General features: G+C 37.9%; 3 protein-coding genes across 3 annotated transcripts; 1 reads left to right on the top strand and 2 right to left on the bottom strand.

Moving 5' to 3' along the window:
- The first annotated feature begins 3,239 nt into the window (after window positions 1-3,239).
- LOC137713114 (mitochondrial pyruvate carrier 1) lies at window positions 3,240-4,842 on the top strand. The gene is made up of 5 exons (XM_068452371.2): window positions 3,240-3,375; window positions 4,037-4,140; window positions 4,245-4,299; window positions 4,390-4,525; window positions 4,665-4,842. Exons 2-5 carry the CDS (start codon window positions 4,048-4,050, stop codon window positions 4,702-4,704), a joined length of 324 nt encoding a protein of 107 aa, XP_068308472.1. The 5' UTR covers window positions 3,240-3,375; window positions 4,037-4,047; the 3' UTR covers window positions 4,705-4,842.
- Window positions 4,843-5,050: 208 nt separating this feature from the next.
- On the bottom strand, window positions 5,051-8,996 carry LOC137713113 (uncharacterized). The gene is made up of 12 exons (XM_068452370.2): window positions 8,807-8,996; window positions 8,590-8,708; window positions 8,374-8,403; window positions 8,144-8,271; window positions 7,439-7,618; window positions 7,261-7,324; window positions 7,050-7,157; window positions 6,621-6,774; window positions 6,142-6,231; window positions 5,948-6,003; window positions 5,704-5,761; window positions 5,051-5,612 (listed from the first exon to the last, which is right to left on the bottom strand). Exons 1-12 carry the CDS (start codon window positions 8,886-8,888, stop codon window positions 5,278-5,280), a joined length of 1,404 nt encoding a protein of 467 aa, XP_068308471.2. The 5' UTR covers window positions 8,889-8,996; the 3' UTR covers window positions 5,051-5,277.
- A 522-nt stretch (window positions 8,997-9,518) lies between these two features.
- On the bottom strand, window positions 9,519-13,483 carry LOC137712071 (4-coumarate--CoA ligase-like 9). Its single transcript, XM_068451218.2, has 6 exons — window positions 12,300-13,483; window positions 11,247-11,436; window positions 10,896-11,041; window positions 10,716-10,783; window positions 10,247-10,349; window positions 9,519-9,993 (listed from the first exon to the last, which is right to left on the bottom strand). The coding sequence occupies exons 1-6, from the start codon at window positions 13,341-13,343 to the stop codon at window positions 9,868-9,870; spliced, it is 1,677 nt and encodes a 558-aa protein (XP_068307319.1). The 5' UTR covers window positions 13,344-13,483; the 3' UTR covers window positions 9,519-9,867.
- Between the last annotated feature and the right edge of the window lie 631 nt (window positions 13,484-14,114).

The following is a 14,114-nucleotide window of genomic DNA, read 5'->3' as shown; positions in this document are numbered from 1 at the left end:
CCTCTTAAGTAACTCATTACCATTAACTTGGCCTTTCCAGAAAACAATATTATGAATTCCTAGATACTTACCAATAGTAGTTTTATGTTGAATATGTAAAATATTAGCAATATCAATTCTAATTGGAGAAGTTGTATTCTTGGAAAAATACAAGGACGACTTAAGAAAATTTATTTGTTGATCTGCCGCTTTAGAAAACATATTAAGGATTTGAAGAATATTCCTCGCACCCCTCGTTGTGGCCTTAGCAAACAGGAGACAGTCATCAGCAAACACAAGATTTGAGATTTTAAATCCTTTAGGGGTTTAATGTGACACTAATTAAATCTAAATGCCTACGCACATTTCTTTATTAATGAAAATGTAAGTGATTTTCTCCATTGTACTTCTCTCTTTTTTACAGTTTTTTTATTGAATAATCAAAAGAGAATTAAGAGACAGAAACAAGATAAAGAAAGGAGAAAAGAAAAACGGAATGTGAAAATAATTCTTAAAAAAATCTCATCTTGCTTTTGCTGACTAATATTAATCACCATGAACAAGAGACTGGTTGGCTGAAATTAACTGCTCACTAACTAGGGTTTCTCACATGCATGTATTAATCTTGTATTCATCTAGGGTTCGTCACATGGATTTTTATAGCATTAACTAATAAATAGAAGCTATTATTTACTCCTCAGAAGTCTTTCTTCATATATAGAGTCCATAACCAAGGGCACAAATTTCTCACTACATTCTGTAACCTAGTGCACGATATATCTCTACAATTACCATAATCTAATTATTTGCCACACCAACTTCATTGACTCGCTAAGGTATTGAAATACTTTCAATAAACTGAACAGTTGAAGAAACCTATATTATTTTACAAATATACAAGTCTAGATTTATTTGGTGGGATAGTTATTGATTATTAATTATTCTTATTTTATATTTTTAATTAAATTGATCGTGGATTTCATTTTACATTTGGAAGAGGTGCTAAATGGTATGTGAAAAAGCCTCATGACTAAGTAAATGACTTTAGTAGCAGCTGTAAAATCAAGGGGTTCCAGCCCACACGACTTCAGAAATTGTCAATCTGCTTGTAGAGGATTTTTTTATTTATTATTATTTTATAGAGAAAAAAAAAAAGACCAGCTGGTGGTTTTATCATGGCAATCCACTTTTTCGGGGACGGAAAGACTCACAGAAGTATTTCAGCCTCCCCTTGGCCACCATCGTGCAATTCACCAGCGCCAGGAAGCGAACTCAGGACGTGCTGTGTGGAATACGGACCTGGAATTCCCACAATCACTGCTTGTAGAGGATTAGCTAGTTTAATTGATGCATATTTAATTATGGGATCTTTATAGCTACAAGTCTTTATCTTGTTTGATGAAAATGGGAAGCCATTTTAATTCGATACTCTCATTTTCTCTTTTACACTTTTTTGTTTTGTAATTGTTGGGTTGAATAAATCAAAAGAAATTCAAGAAACAGATATAAGAGAAAGAGTGGAGAAGTAGAAAACGAAAGTGTGGAAATCCATAGCTTAGAAAAAAATATGTCGTTTTCCTTGGTGACTAATTAATCACGACGAACAAGAGTTTGGTTGCTGAAATTAACTTCTCGCTAACTAGGGTTTCGCAGCTAGCGTCATTGGGAGAAACCTAATTACCTTACTCACCACACAAAGTTCATTTGAAATTAATGAATTGCAAACTTCATTTTCAACCTTTGCAAATTGAGAAAGAACCTCACAAATGATTGAGCCTACATTTTTTTCCCAAAAGAAAAGTTTCAAAGTGGTAACTTGTATTTCTTAAGCGGGTTAATTAGGTGTATATACCATGTTGTAAAGTAAATTTCTTGCATTTTAACGAAAACACACGTCAGAGAAAAAAATCCTAATCTGCATGAGGTAGAAGCAGCTTGCTGCCGCTGAACTTTTGCCAGCAACTACCGGAGTGACAGCCATGTAGGAACCAAAACGGAAGAGGATTTACATAGAGTCAAGCACAACCAAAATTACCCAAAAAAAAAAATTCCACAGCAAAAATTAGACCTTCGAGCCCTGCAATCGACCAAGCGATCTAGATCCATACCCCCAACCACCACACTTACGAGAAGAGAACCAAGTTGACACAACACGGATGTGGGGAGGGCCAAGGGGATGTGTAAAACACCCTTATTGGGACGGGGCCACATAACACTAGCCCAAATTTCTCGGCATGTTGCGGTGAAACAAAGTGCAGTGAGGTAGAGATCTACATTCCAAATCGAGTTCAAAACTTGAAGATCTGATTTTTGGTAGGGGTCGAATCTTCAACTTTCATTGAACAAGGAAGGCAGATACAAATTCTTTAATAAGCTAAGTTACGATTGATAGTTAATAAAGCTTATCTCCCAGCTCAACCAACCGATTGACAACAAACAACTTACCATGGTTTACAATAACCCAACTAACCATTAACCGAGGTTACATATATCGACAAACTATTAACCCACAGTAAGACAAATACAAGAAAAAGTAACTAACTAATATTGACATACCAATAAAGGAATGCCATCTAGCATCCTAACAATCCAATGATATTTTTTAACACATGTTTTATTTATTTAAAAAATAATGGATACGTTATTAATTTTTCTTGAACTTTAGAAAACAAAAAATATATATATAACACATTTTTTTTAGGTTAAATTTGAAAGTGAGTATGTAAAATACTTAAGTATTATCCATTTCTTGAAGTCCAAACCTAAAGTCTAACTAGTTTCCCTAAAAAATAAAAAATAAAAAATAATAATAATCTTAAAGTCTATCTTGAATTCCAAACTTAAAGGAATGCCATCATACTGAAGGATATGATTTTGATATTATATTAGAAAGAAAATTGTAACGTGGACAAAAATAAAAATTATAAAAAAATCTTCGCGTTGAAATCCGGCTGCTGGAGCCAAGATTCACGAGTGTGCGGCCATATGTTTAAAACTTGAAGTTGCTCCTACACTTATGAATCGAGATGTTTTTCAATATCTTGCAATCTGGAGTTTGAAGAATTGAAAATTTTCGAATCGCTCATCTAAATCTTATGACCTCGTTACTATATTTCACTAGTCCACTTCGCACAAATTTAGAGTTCATATTTTTCTCTTCCTCACTTGAACGATCTAGATCTGTCCGTCGGTTTGGAACTGCAAGACTCCTATACTACACGTGTAATAATATCATTGGCCCGAATAAAATTTTGTGTTCTATTTAGTACACAGGCGATCCGACTCACTTAAGTCTACTTTGTTGTTCTTCCTGGGGATCTGCCAGCCTGCCACCACAAATCCCCTCTCCCCTAATCGCCGATCGTCCCCAACTACTCCGGCTATTTCTCCGATAAGGTACGCCTCTCGTAAATATCTGACGTCATCGTCATCCTTTTCGTCGTCATGGTAGTTCGATTGTGGGATTTTGGGAATTAGGGTTAGGGCCACGCTATGCCGTCTGTCTGAATCAGATGAATTTTCATATCGAAAAATTGATTTGTTTTTCGAGTGATTATTTCACTTTTCAATTGTTTTACTAGACCCTAAACCCTAATATTTGACTGATGAAATTACTGTAATTTGATTATTATCAATTGGAATATAGTATTACTTTCTTTGGGTTAATTGAAGACTATTTGCAGAAACGTTTGAGGTTATTGAAAAATAATTGTAGAAATGTTAGAGATTATTGAAAAATATTTGGAATTAGGGTTTTAGAAATGCTGGAGATTAATAGTGAAAGCATGTCTTAGCTGAGATTTTAGTAGCAAGTTCGATCATTTGAAACAAGAAACTATTTAGATCTCAAACATGATAAGAGCTTTAAATCATGTAAAGTGAGGTTATGTAAAATAGTTTTTCGGTGCAGGATCGGAAGTTTCTAAGTAGGTTAGGCAGATTGACTTTGAAATCGTTATGTTTGTAATATACCCTGCACGTACCTCTTACTCTGTATCTTGTCATTGTTGGAATCTCGTCGTCTTTTTTTTTTCTTATTGTTGTTCTGACTTTGCAGAGATTGTAAGAATGGCTTCATTCCGAGCATTCTTGAACAGTCCAGTTGGTCCAAAAACAACTCACTTTTGGGGACCTGTTGCGAACTGGGGATTCGTTGCTGCTGTATGCTTCAGCCCTATGATTTCTTGCATACAAGAATGTGTTTGAATTCAATTGCAATTTCATGCTTTTTTGACTAATCTGATCGTACGGGTTTGATTTAACAGGGATTGGCAGATATGAACAAACCTCCAGAAATGATTTCTGGCAACATGACAGCAGGTCCAATAACTCGTTTTGAAAGATGTAAATTAGTTTCAGTATTATAGTACATGGCAGGATTATAACTGTGGTTCGAATTTGTTTCTGCAGCAATGTGCGTTTATTCAGCATTGTTTATGAGATTTGCATGGATGGTACAACCTCGAAACTATCTACTTTTGGCGTGCCATGTCTCAAATGAGACTGTCCAACTCTATCAGCTCTCTCGCTGGGCGAGGGGTCAGGGGTAAGTAGCTAATTGGTTTCGTCATCAATTGCAGAAATTTAGTTGAGTCGTCAATTGCCATAACTTCTGACCTTTTGTATCAAAATGAGTTGAGACTAAAACATGTGAGATTTGTTCTTGTTGACTTGCTTAATGATAGGTACTTGGCCCCGAAGAAAGATGAAGCTGCATCCGAGTGATTTGCTGCTGCTGCTTTCATTCCCTTGCTCGTTCATTGTTTTTGTTGCGATTTTTACTGAAAACACTGTTGATCGCGTGTGAGACGCATGATGCATCTATTGTTTATTTAAGTCAAGGCCTTTTTTTGGGTTCATAAATGGTTGTTTTTAGTCAATTGTGTACAAGATTTCTCAAACTTAAATCTGTCACTACTCGTTTCGGCGGTGACATTTGAAAGTAATAAGGAATTTTACCACGATGAGGTCTAAGGCACTGAATTTTGGTCCAGAACTTCAGATAGTGAGGACTGAAAACTTGCACTTTCATTGCAGCAGGCCATCAGAAAATCACTTGCTACCCGAAAAATAGGTTAAACCAACAATCTTTGGATGCAAAAGCTAATTTTGTTATAAGTTTAACACCAATCTGATTAAATAGCAAATGTACCGGCTCCCAAAAGAGACGATTTACAACATTGTCAATTTCTTCCTATCAAAAAATTGTCAGGCAGCAGTGGCCTCCACCCTTTTAGCGTGTTCGGCCTCTCTTCCCAGTTACATGAACATATACTCCGTCCTTTGGCCCCAACGAGATCACGATGTGCTATCAACATCTGCACGGTTTAGCCTTTTGCTACTTTTTTTCGATTTCAACTTCTTGCATCCACTCTCTTCACAAGGTTCCTTCTCGCTTCCTTTATTTTCCTTGGACTTCTTCCTTTTCACAGGTGGTGTTTCGCCGTCATCTCTCCCACCAAAAATAGATACTTCTTCCTTGTTTCTGCCTTTCGTTTTAGCTTCCTTCTTGCTTCCATTCGTTTCCTTGGATTTGTTCTTTTTCACACGTCGTGTTTCCCCCTCATCTCTCTCAGCAACACTAAGTTCATCATGCTGTAGCCGATCGGTTGGGGGATTGACAATTTCTGCTTCTGCAGAATAGAAGGGAAAGCTTGTTGCCAAAGTTTGCGAAAAAGTTACATGATATCACTACTGTCAGATATAGGAAATAGGAAAACACACCTTCATCGGCAAAATTGGAATCAAAAAGAACGTTTGACAAGTGCTGCTTCAGGTAAACCTGCACCATTCAACAAAAACAATTGGTCTAAAAGAACTGCAAAGTGAAGCATACATCATTCTTACTCGAGTATGCAAGAAACCATGAAATTTGGAGTCTATGTAATTATAAACATAAGACGTCCTCAGGCTGGCTGGCCAATGGCCAGCTTTTATAACTTAAAAACAATAAAGTACAGAAACATACCGCAGATAGTAATTGCCGCGTCTTCACATTCCAAAGGCGTAGGTAGCTATCCAATCCTAGAAGAAAGAATTTGAGGTCAGTGAATATACAGATATTTTTGGTTTCCAAACAGTACTAACTACACCAATAAAGCTTAATGCGAGAGAGAGATAGAGCAGTAGTTTTGATAATGAAAACAGAAACCGTGCACTCACCACATGATGCTATCACTGGAAAGTCGGGGTGCCTTGCAATGGATCTTATACTACCTGAACACTTACCCAAAAAGCATCCTAACAATTTCCCTGTAGTGAAACACAGCATTAATAGTCGGAAAAGAAAGATACAACATCAAGGAATCTATACTATCGTTCCAGGGGGGCAACATAGAACCAGTTTATCCCTACCCATAACACCAATAATGCCCTCAAAAAGTGCAAAGGGACTTCCATAATGTACATTCCTGACACAGGCAGTTGATACACCAGTCGTTCCATAATTTAGGTAGCAAGTATCATGCTCAACAGATGGCTATTGCTTACACCTAAATTTCTAATCATGCCAAAATCCATAACTCAACTACTTTTGCCTATTCAATTCAAATTGTTCTTAATTTTGATTAATGGTACAGAGTTCCTACACAATCTAATCTGACCCCACCACTAATCAGAATGTTCTAATAAGGTCAATGCACCTGTGCGTATGTCAAAAGAAGCTAGGTCGCCAGATCCATTCCCTACATAGATTGTGTAGCCATCTAGATCTTCAGCTACAGATTTAATAGCAGTCTCCTGGAAATCAAATGATATGACAGGTCTTCGCTGAGCAGAAATGTCATAGAGACGAACCTGTTGAATAAAAAGAGTCATAAGGTTATGAAGAACTTCTAATAACCTGATACTGTAAAGAGAATACTATATTATAACAATTGAAATGCAGAAAAACTGCCTGCCCGTATACTATGTATAAACTGTTAGTCTTTCAAGGGAATGAAGAACTTCTAATATAACTAACAACTTGAACCATTCTTACAGAGTACATAAAGAAAGGGAGCACGTTCCACAGGTAGTTTATTCCCAACTTAAAATAACAACAAAATCAATCCTAATTAGGAGGTTATTACCTCATGACTGTTGGTGCCAGCAACAAATTTACGATGATCATCTTTACACAAAAATGTGGCAGATGTGAACCACGTTGGGGTAAAGATGCCAAGGCGGTTTTTAGGAGGCTGCTCAGGGTAAAAAAATTATAATAAATGTCGGTCAGACTGTTTGCGAAAAACAAGTGTATATGTATCACAAGATATAATGGAAGGAGATAGAAATGCTTACAGGTTTGGCTGTCCATATCTTGGCACAGCTGTCAAGATCCCAGACACTCATCTCAACACGCTTCCTGAAAGTGAAAATAATAAGGTCGCTGCTTAGGCCAAGTGATGACAATCTTTGTTTAATGAAGATAAGTAGATTTCAAGCCTCCTAGAATAAGTTACTCGACATGAGAACTCACCCTCCAAATAAGAAATAATTTTCACTTCTATCCACTTTAGAACATGAGATACTGCCACCGGCACCCACACTCCATGTTGTTGAAGACCCAGAAGAAGCAACATCTGCTGCTGGTTTAGTCAATTCAAAGGATCTTATGCTTGCATTTCCATTTGTTGTACATGTAAGCAAAGTGCAAGACCTAGCAGCGAGTAATTTAAAAAATATTAGCAACTGTATGCATAGAGGGATAACTCCACTTATTTCAATAACATTGGCATAAGAATATAGAAGAACTTGAGACGCCCCTCACACGTTAAAGCTTAAGACAAGTTGGTTTTCAGGGGACATTTATATAGGTTGGTATACATGCTAACAATTGAACTAAAACGAAAAACAAACAACTGAAAAACATGCAAGAGGAATCCACCAGTGCACGTATGATTAGCATTCCACAAACCAGTGCACCAGAAAGTGGACCTATACAATCTAAGTGTAATGCAACACACTCAAAATTGGAGTAAAAAAGTATATTAGAAAATTAGTGAACCTAAAATTGAACACCCAAGCATAGCCAACCCCGAGCATCCTAAAATGATTTAGTACCCTAAATTTATTAGAAATTCCAGCAATCAACTTATGTCGCAAACAAAAACTTTGGGATTGTAAGGTTTCTCATTGTCGTTGGTATTGACAGAAAACCAGGAAATCACAGAAGTCATCTCACCTAGAAGCCAATTCCGAATTCTTTTTGGCAAACAAATGTAATCCAGCAACAGGGTCGTCCCCACCGTTATCACTAGAATTGGTGACTGCAAAGCGAAGACCACCATTAAGAGGATTTAGAACCTCAATCTGTAAGACATACAAGCACATAACAGTTATCAGCCCCTGTAATTAATAACACGGAAACCCCGAATTGCTCCCACATATTCATAGTCCAAAGACGCCACTCACCGTCCCATTTCTTCTGGCAACAGCTAGTAACTGCAACATTACAAAAAGGGGGAATTTTAATCACTCACTCCTTTCACATTTTTACCCCAAAAAACACAGAGCATAAAGCAAATTCCGACACACGCATGATAAAAATGCAGTCTTTCAATAACCCAAAACGCATTATATTCACCCTATATAATTTCTAACTCAAAAAACAAGCAGAGAAACTGATACCGGGTCGGATTTTCGGTCATCGATAGAGGCGGCGAGCACGCTTTTAGACGAATCGGGTTCGCCCCATCTCTCAACCACCTTAGGCTCTGCTCTTCCTTGCTGACCCCGAGCTTCAATAACTAGAAAAAAAACGAAGAGAAAATTGAGTTTTAGACATTTAGCAAAAGAATTAGCGGTTGATGCTGGTTGATTGAGAAAAGAGCAGGAGAAGATTTACCTTTGATGAGACCAAGCTCGTCGAAGGTTAGAGCTCGAAGTGGAGGGCAACCTGGGCACTCGAGAGTTGTCGTACGAGGCATGGTGGTTTTCTTTATTTCTCTGCTTCTAACTCAGTCGCAAACAGGTGGGAGAAAGACAGAAACCCCTTAAACCCTAGCTTTTCAGTAAAATGCTTTTTGGTACCCTTGTTTTTAGGTAATTCTCTTTCTGCCCCATGCTTTACCATTGTTTTACTTTTTGGTTCATTTATTATTATTATTATTATTATTATTATTATTATCTCTACTAATCTCTACTATCTCCACTAATTAATAAATCTCACTTTATCAACTAAAAAATAGTGAAAAGACAAATTAATCTTTTATCACACAAAAAAAATGATGGGCAATAATATAATTTCAAATGTCCAAATTTTAATGTTTTTATATTGAAGCCTCACATACAGGTAATGTTAAAATACCTCCAATATTATAAAAAAATAAAAATGAAAAAACCGAAAACAAAAACCTCCCACTCCCCCGCACGTTCTCTCCCTCTCCCTCTCCCTCTCTCCTTCTCATTTTCTAAAAAAAATGTATTCATACACACAAAACGTGTAAGCAAATGTTAGTTATTATTATCACAAGTAGGTATTTGTCGATGAGTTAAGATCCTTTCCGGAACTCAAATCGTTCAAGAAAGATAGAGAGAGATATGGGCTCTTGGTTTAGTGAGATGGCCAACAGAATGAATTAATTAGAACCGTCGGATTGAGTGATATCAATTTGTTGGTCTTTAGTACTAAGATATAATGATATTATTCTTTACTTGGTATTCCTCTTCACTTGTAAGTGAGAGGTCTTCAGTTCGATTATCGTCAAAGACGAATTTGAACCACATTATTATTAACCTATTATGACGCTGAGAAAGTTATATTTTACATCAAGGCTTATACGGCTGCAGTCCGATCCGATCTCACCGCGGGCGGCCTCCAAGATCGCGTACATATAAGGAGCGCGAACGAGTGATCGAATGCAACGCTGAGAAAGCTTTCTTCTTCCTTTGATTCGAACGAACGAATCATAATTTTGATGAACCAGTGGATAAAGCATGAGTTACTAGCTCCCTCCTCAAGATCTTTCCTGCTGGAGATTTTGGAATGGAGTTGATAAACGCTACACGTCGTATCTTCTTGTACGGAGCAACCTGCAACAAGAAATACTACAATGTGAAGGCCTATAATATTTGTAACGTGGTTCGTTCCTTTTTTCCGTAAATACGTTGGCTATGTGAAGATACGTGTTCATGACACTATAAACATTTGTAAAACGCATCAAACATCAACGCTTATTTCTGTGCAGCGTGATCACGGCATAAGCAATTTTACATTGCAGTATGTGAAGAAGGCAACTAGTATGCACATTCAATGAAAGATTTTCACATATATTCAGAATCGTACTTGTTTTGCAACGAAATCCATAACTTGAGCCTCAGTGATATTGCTTCTGGGCTTTCTAACCACATATGCCATGGGAATCTGCCCCACGTCTTCATCCGGATACCTGATTTACAAGAAAACAGTGAATTATTTAAGTAACGATTATCTTTTTACTAGCTATGAAAGAAATTCCGATCCATTTTTTCTCTCCTTTCGGGATGGGGGTGGATCGAGGGGCAAAAATACCAGATTTCACAGACAATCTTATCAGCAAAACATCCGTTAATAGAAAAAATTCTTCGCCTTTTTGTCTTTTTTTCAATGCACCAATTTCGTGTCAAGAGACAAAGCTAAACTTGTAAGAAATGACATTTCAAACGTAGCAAATAAGAGTTATCGCAGTCGCAAACTGCTATACTTAATGCCATAAAGCATCAAAACAAACTAGTTTTTTCCACACAAAAAAAATGTCGTAGTACTAAATACGTACGGAATCACAGCAGCATCCTCAATGTCGGGATGGGATTGAAGTATATGTTCCAACTCAGCTGGGGGTACCTGCAATTTGTTCCACAAATAGAGACACCAGATATAACAGATTAGTCAAATGACATTTACAACCATCTTTGCTATGAGTGTCCCAAAGGGTCTGAAAAAAACTTTCAATCACCTGATATGCCTTGTACTTTATCAATTCCTTTAACCTGTCAACAATGTAGAGGAACCCCTCGTCATCAAAGTAACAAAGATCACCGGTCTTCAACCACCCGTCTTCATCCAAGGTCTCAGCAGTTGCCTTGTCATCTCCAACATAACCTGCACGCATTGTAATAGTTTCAAAATGTTAGATTCGAACCTACATTTTCTCACTCACACTAACTAAAGGTAATGGAGTCCGTCGTCTTGACTCACTTACATTAACCAACTTGTAAGAAACAAGTGCGAAAAGACCGAAAAATCATGTTAAGACATTCTAATTTTGCAACAAGCAACACTTGAGACGGAGGAAGTGTCTCGTTACCCTTCATGATTGTTGGACCTCGCAGCCATAGCTCACCCCTCTTGCCAGGAGGCAAAGCCTCTCCGGTTTCAGGGTCAACAACCTTGGCTTCCATATTTTCGGCAAGGCGGCCCACAGAAGCATGACGCGCACATTCTTCAGGGTCAATCATCCTCGTAGCCCCTCCTCCGGTCTCGGTTAAACCATATCCCTAAACAACCATAATAATCAAACATTTGACCTTGTTACTTTCAGTGGTGAAAAGTATCCTTAATTAATAACAAATTGAGAAAAGTCTCCTTAATTAATCACAAATTGAGAAAAGTCTCAAGGTCTAACTTCAACTAATCAAAACTCTAGAACCCTTTACCGCATTCTCGATCTTCTTGAATAATATAATATTATTAAAAATTAAATCCTAAACTTAAAAAATGGGTCCATAATTAACAAATACGTTAGATGATGTCAACCTTAATTAACAAATAGGTTGAAACTTGAAACCTAGTTAATAGTATTACACTTATTATATGAAGAAACACATAAGTAGATGCATTTCGATTTCGTAATTGAGAAATGTTAAGGAGACCCTTTCAAAATGGAACCCTCCATGAACTTTCCATTGCCTCATGTTTTTTGACACAATGTTTTATACTATTGACATGGAAATTGTGTCAAAAACATAAGGTGGTGCAAAGTCTCACTTTTGAAAGAGTCTCGTTAGCATTTCCTTTCGTAATTATACACATAAGTTTATGACCAATTAGCAACGACGACATATTGATCATGTATCGAAGCTACTACGATTTCATACCGACCAGTACACAACCAAATGACAAACAACGATTGCCCAAGTTTTTTGTTACTGTTTTTTTTTTTTTTTTTTTTTTTTTGCTCACGAATGTTTTTTGTTGCTGTTTGCTAGGAAAAGAAGATTACAATTTACAACACAAATTTAATAATTTTAAAAAAAAATTAAAAACTTTAAAAAAAAAAAAAATTAACTTAAAAAACTTTAAACAAAATATATCGATGACAAAAATTCCAGACCGTTAAAGGATAAGCTAAATTTCTGACCTGTACAACTTCCACATTGGGAAATCTCTCACCAAATCTGTCCGCAGCCTCCTTGCCCAGCGGCGCGCCGCCACAGCCGAGAAGCCGAAGCGAGCTGAGATCGTACTTCTGAGCCAACTCCGACTTCGCCAGAGCCACGATCAACGGGGGCGACACCGGCATGTACGACACTTTGTGCCTCTCCACGGCCCTCAGCATCGCTTCGAACTCGAACCTCTCCATCAAAACCAAGGTCTCGCCCAACGCCACCGCCCGAACCACCATGAAGAACCCGAACACGTGGAACAGAGGCAGCGTGAACAGCGATACGGGTTGCCCGTCGGGTAGGGTCGGGTCAGGTTTGCGCCGATGGGCGTGCATCCCGGCTATGAGGGCGATGAAGTTGCGGTGAGTCAACATAACGCCTTTGACACGGCCGGTGGTGCCGGAGGAGAAAAGAATCGCAGCCGGGTCGGTTTGGTTGACTTCAACTGAGCTCTCAGATCGGATTACGGATGACCCGTCCCGGTCGAGCATGGAGAGGAATTCGGGCGAGTCGAGGATTACGGTGCGGATTTTATCATCGCCTTTGGGGAGCTTGCTGGCGGTTGCTGACATGGTGAAGGCGATGGCGGGTCGGGTTAGCCGGACCTGGTGGGCGATCTCAGACTCGGACCCCATCGGATTGGCGGGACAAACGACGACGCCTAAGGCGAGGAGGGAGAAATAGAGGACGGGGACGTGGAGCGAAGGAGTGGAGAGAATGAAAGCCACGTGGCCTTTGGAGAGCGCGAGGGATTGGAGGGAGAGAGTGAGTGAGTGGATTTGGCTGAGGAAGGTTGGGTAGGAGACGTGGCGGCCGGAGGCGGCGTCGATGAGGACGGACGTGGTGGGCTTGGCCGTAGAGGAATCGAGGAGGGAGAGGGTGAATTGGGTGAGGGAGAGGGGTAGGGTGTGCGGGAGTGGGACCGGACGCCGGAGAGAGTGGAAGGTCTCGGTACGTGGACAGTAGCCGCTCTTCGGGTCGATCCAACGTCTGAGATTTGCTGCTGATTCCTCCGCCATTGTTGAAGGTTTCACTTGAAAGTGCTTTACTTCAGAGTAGTAGTAAGATTTATTTGAGAGTTATTTATTTATATTTCAAATATATTATGAGCTGTCCTCTTCTATAAGGCGAAGTATTGTTGACGTTTTAAAATTTTCTTTCTACATTTTTTATAAATATATTTTTCTTCTTAATATAAAATATTTAAAATGTAGAATAAAGTTTTTGACATGATATCAGTTCTTTTCGTAAGAAGTTAGTTTACTTTACGGGTGTTGAATATAATTGTTCCGAGTGTGTTGGTTTATTTCAGGCATACGTTTTTAACTTTTCACGTTCTTTTCAATTTTTAATTGATGAATTGAAAAAAAGTTAAGGTTTATAAAGTAATTTTATTCTTAATATGAACAGTAAATTGCTTTTTCTTTCTTCTCTTTTGCTAGTTGACTCAGTATCTATTCCAATTAGCTAGGAGAGATTAAGATAGCCAAAAATTAGATGAAATTTCAAAATTTAATGTAAAAAAAATAAATTGTGTTTATGATCAGAACCGTTCATATTATAAATCATTTTGTAGAGATCATCTATACAAAAAATAAATTAAAACTAAAGTCGATTAGTTAATTTATTATAGCAAATACATAGACAATTCATAATGCTTTTACTAATTTCGTTCATCTGTTTCTATATAATTCAGTGACTAAACAACCTTAGTTTTAATTGATTTTTGCACAGACGATCTTTATATAATGATTTATAATGTAAACGGTTATGATCATAAACACTAAGTT

Source organism: Pyrus communis, chromosome 14 (genome assembly GCF_041283825.1).
Source record: "Pyrus communis isolate YQ-2024b chromosome 14, ASM4128382v1, whole genome shotgun sequence".
NCBI classification, from domain to species: Eukaryota; Viridiplantae; Streptophyta; class Magnoliopsida; order Rosales; family Rosaceae; genus Pyrus; species Pyrus communis.
This window is presented reverse-complemented; position numbering and strand designations above follow the sequence as displayed.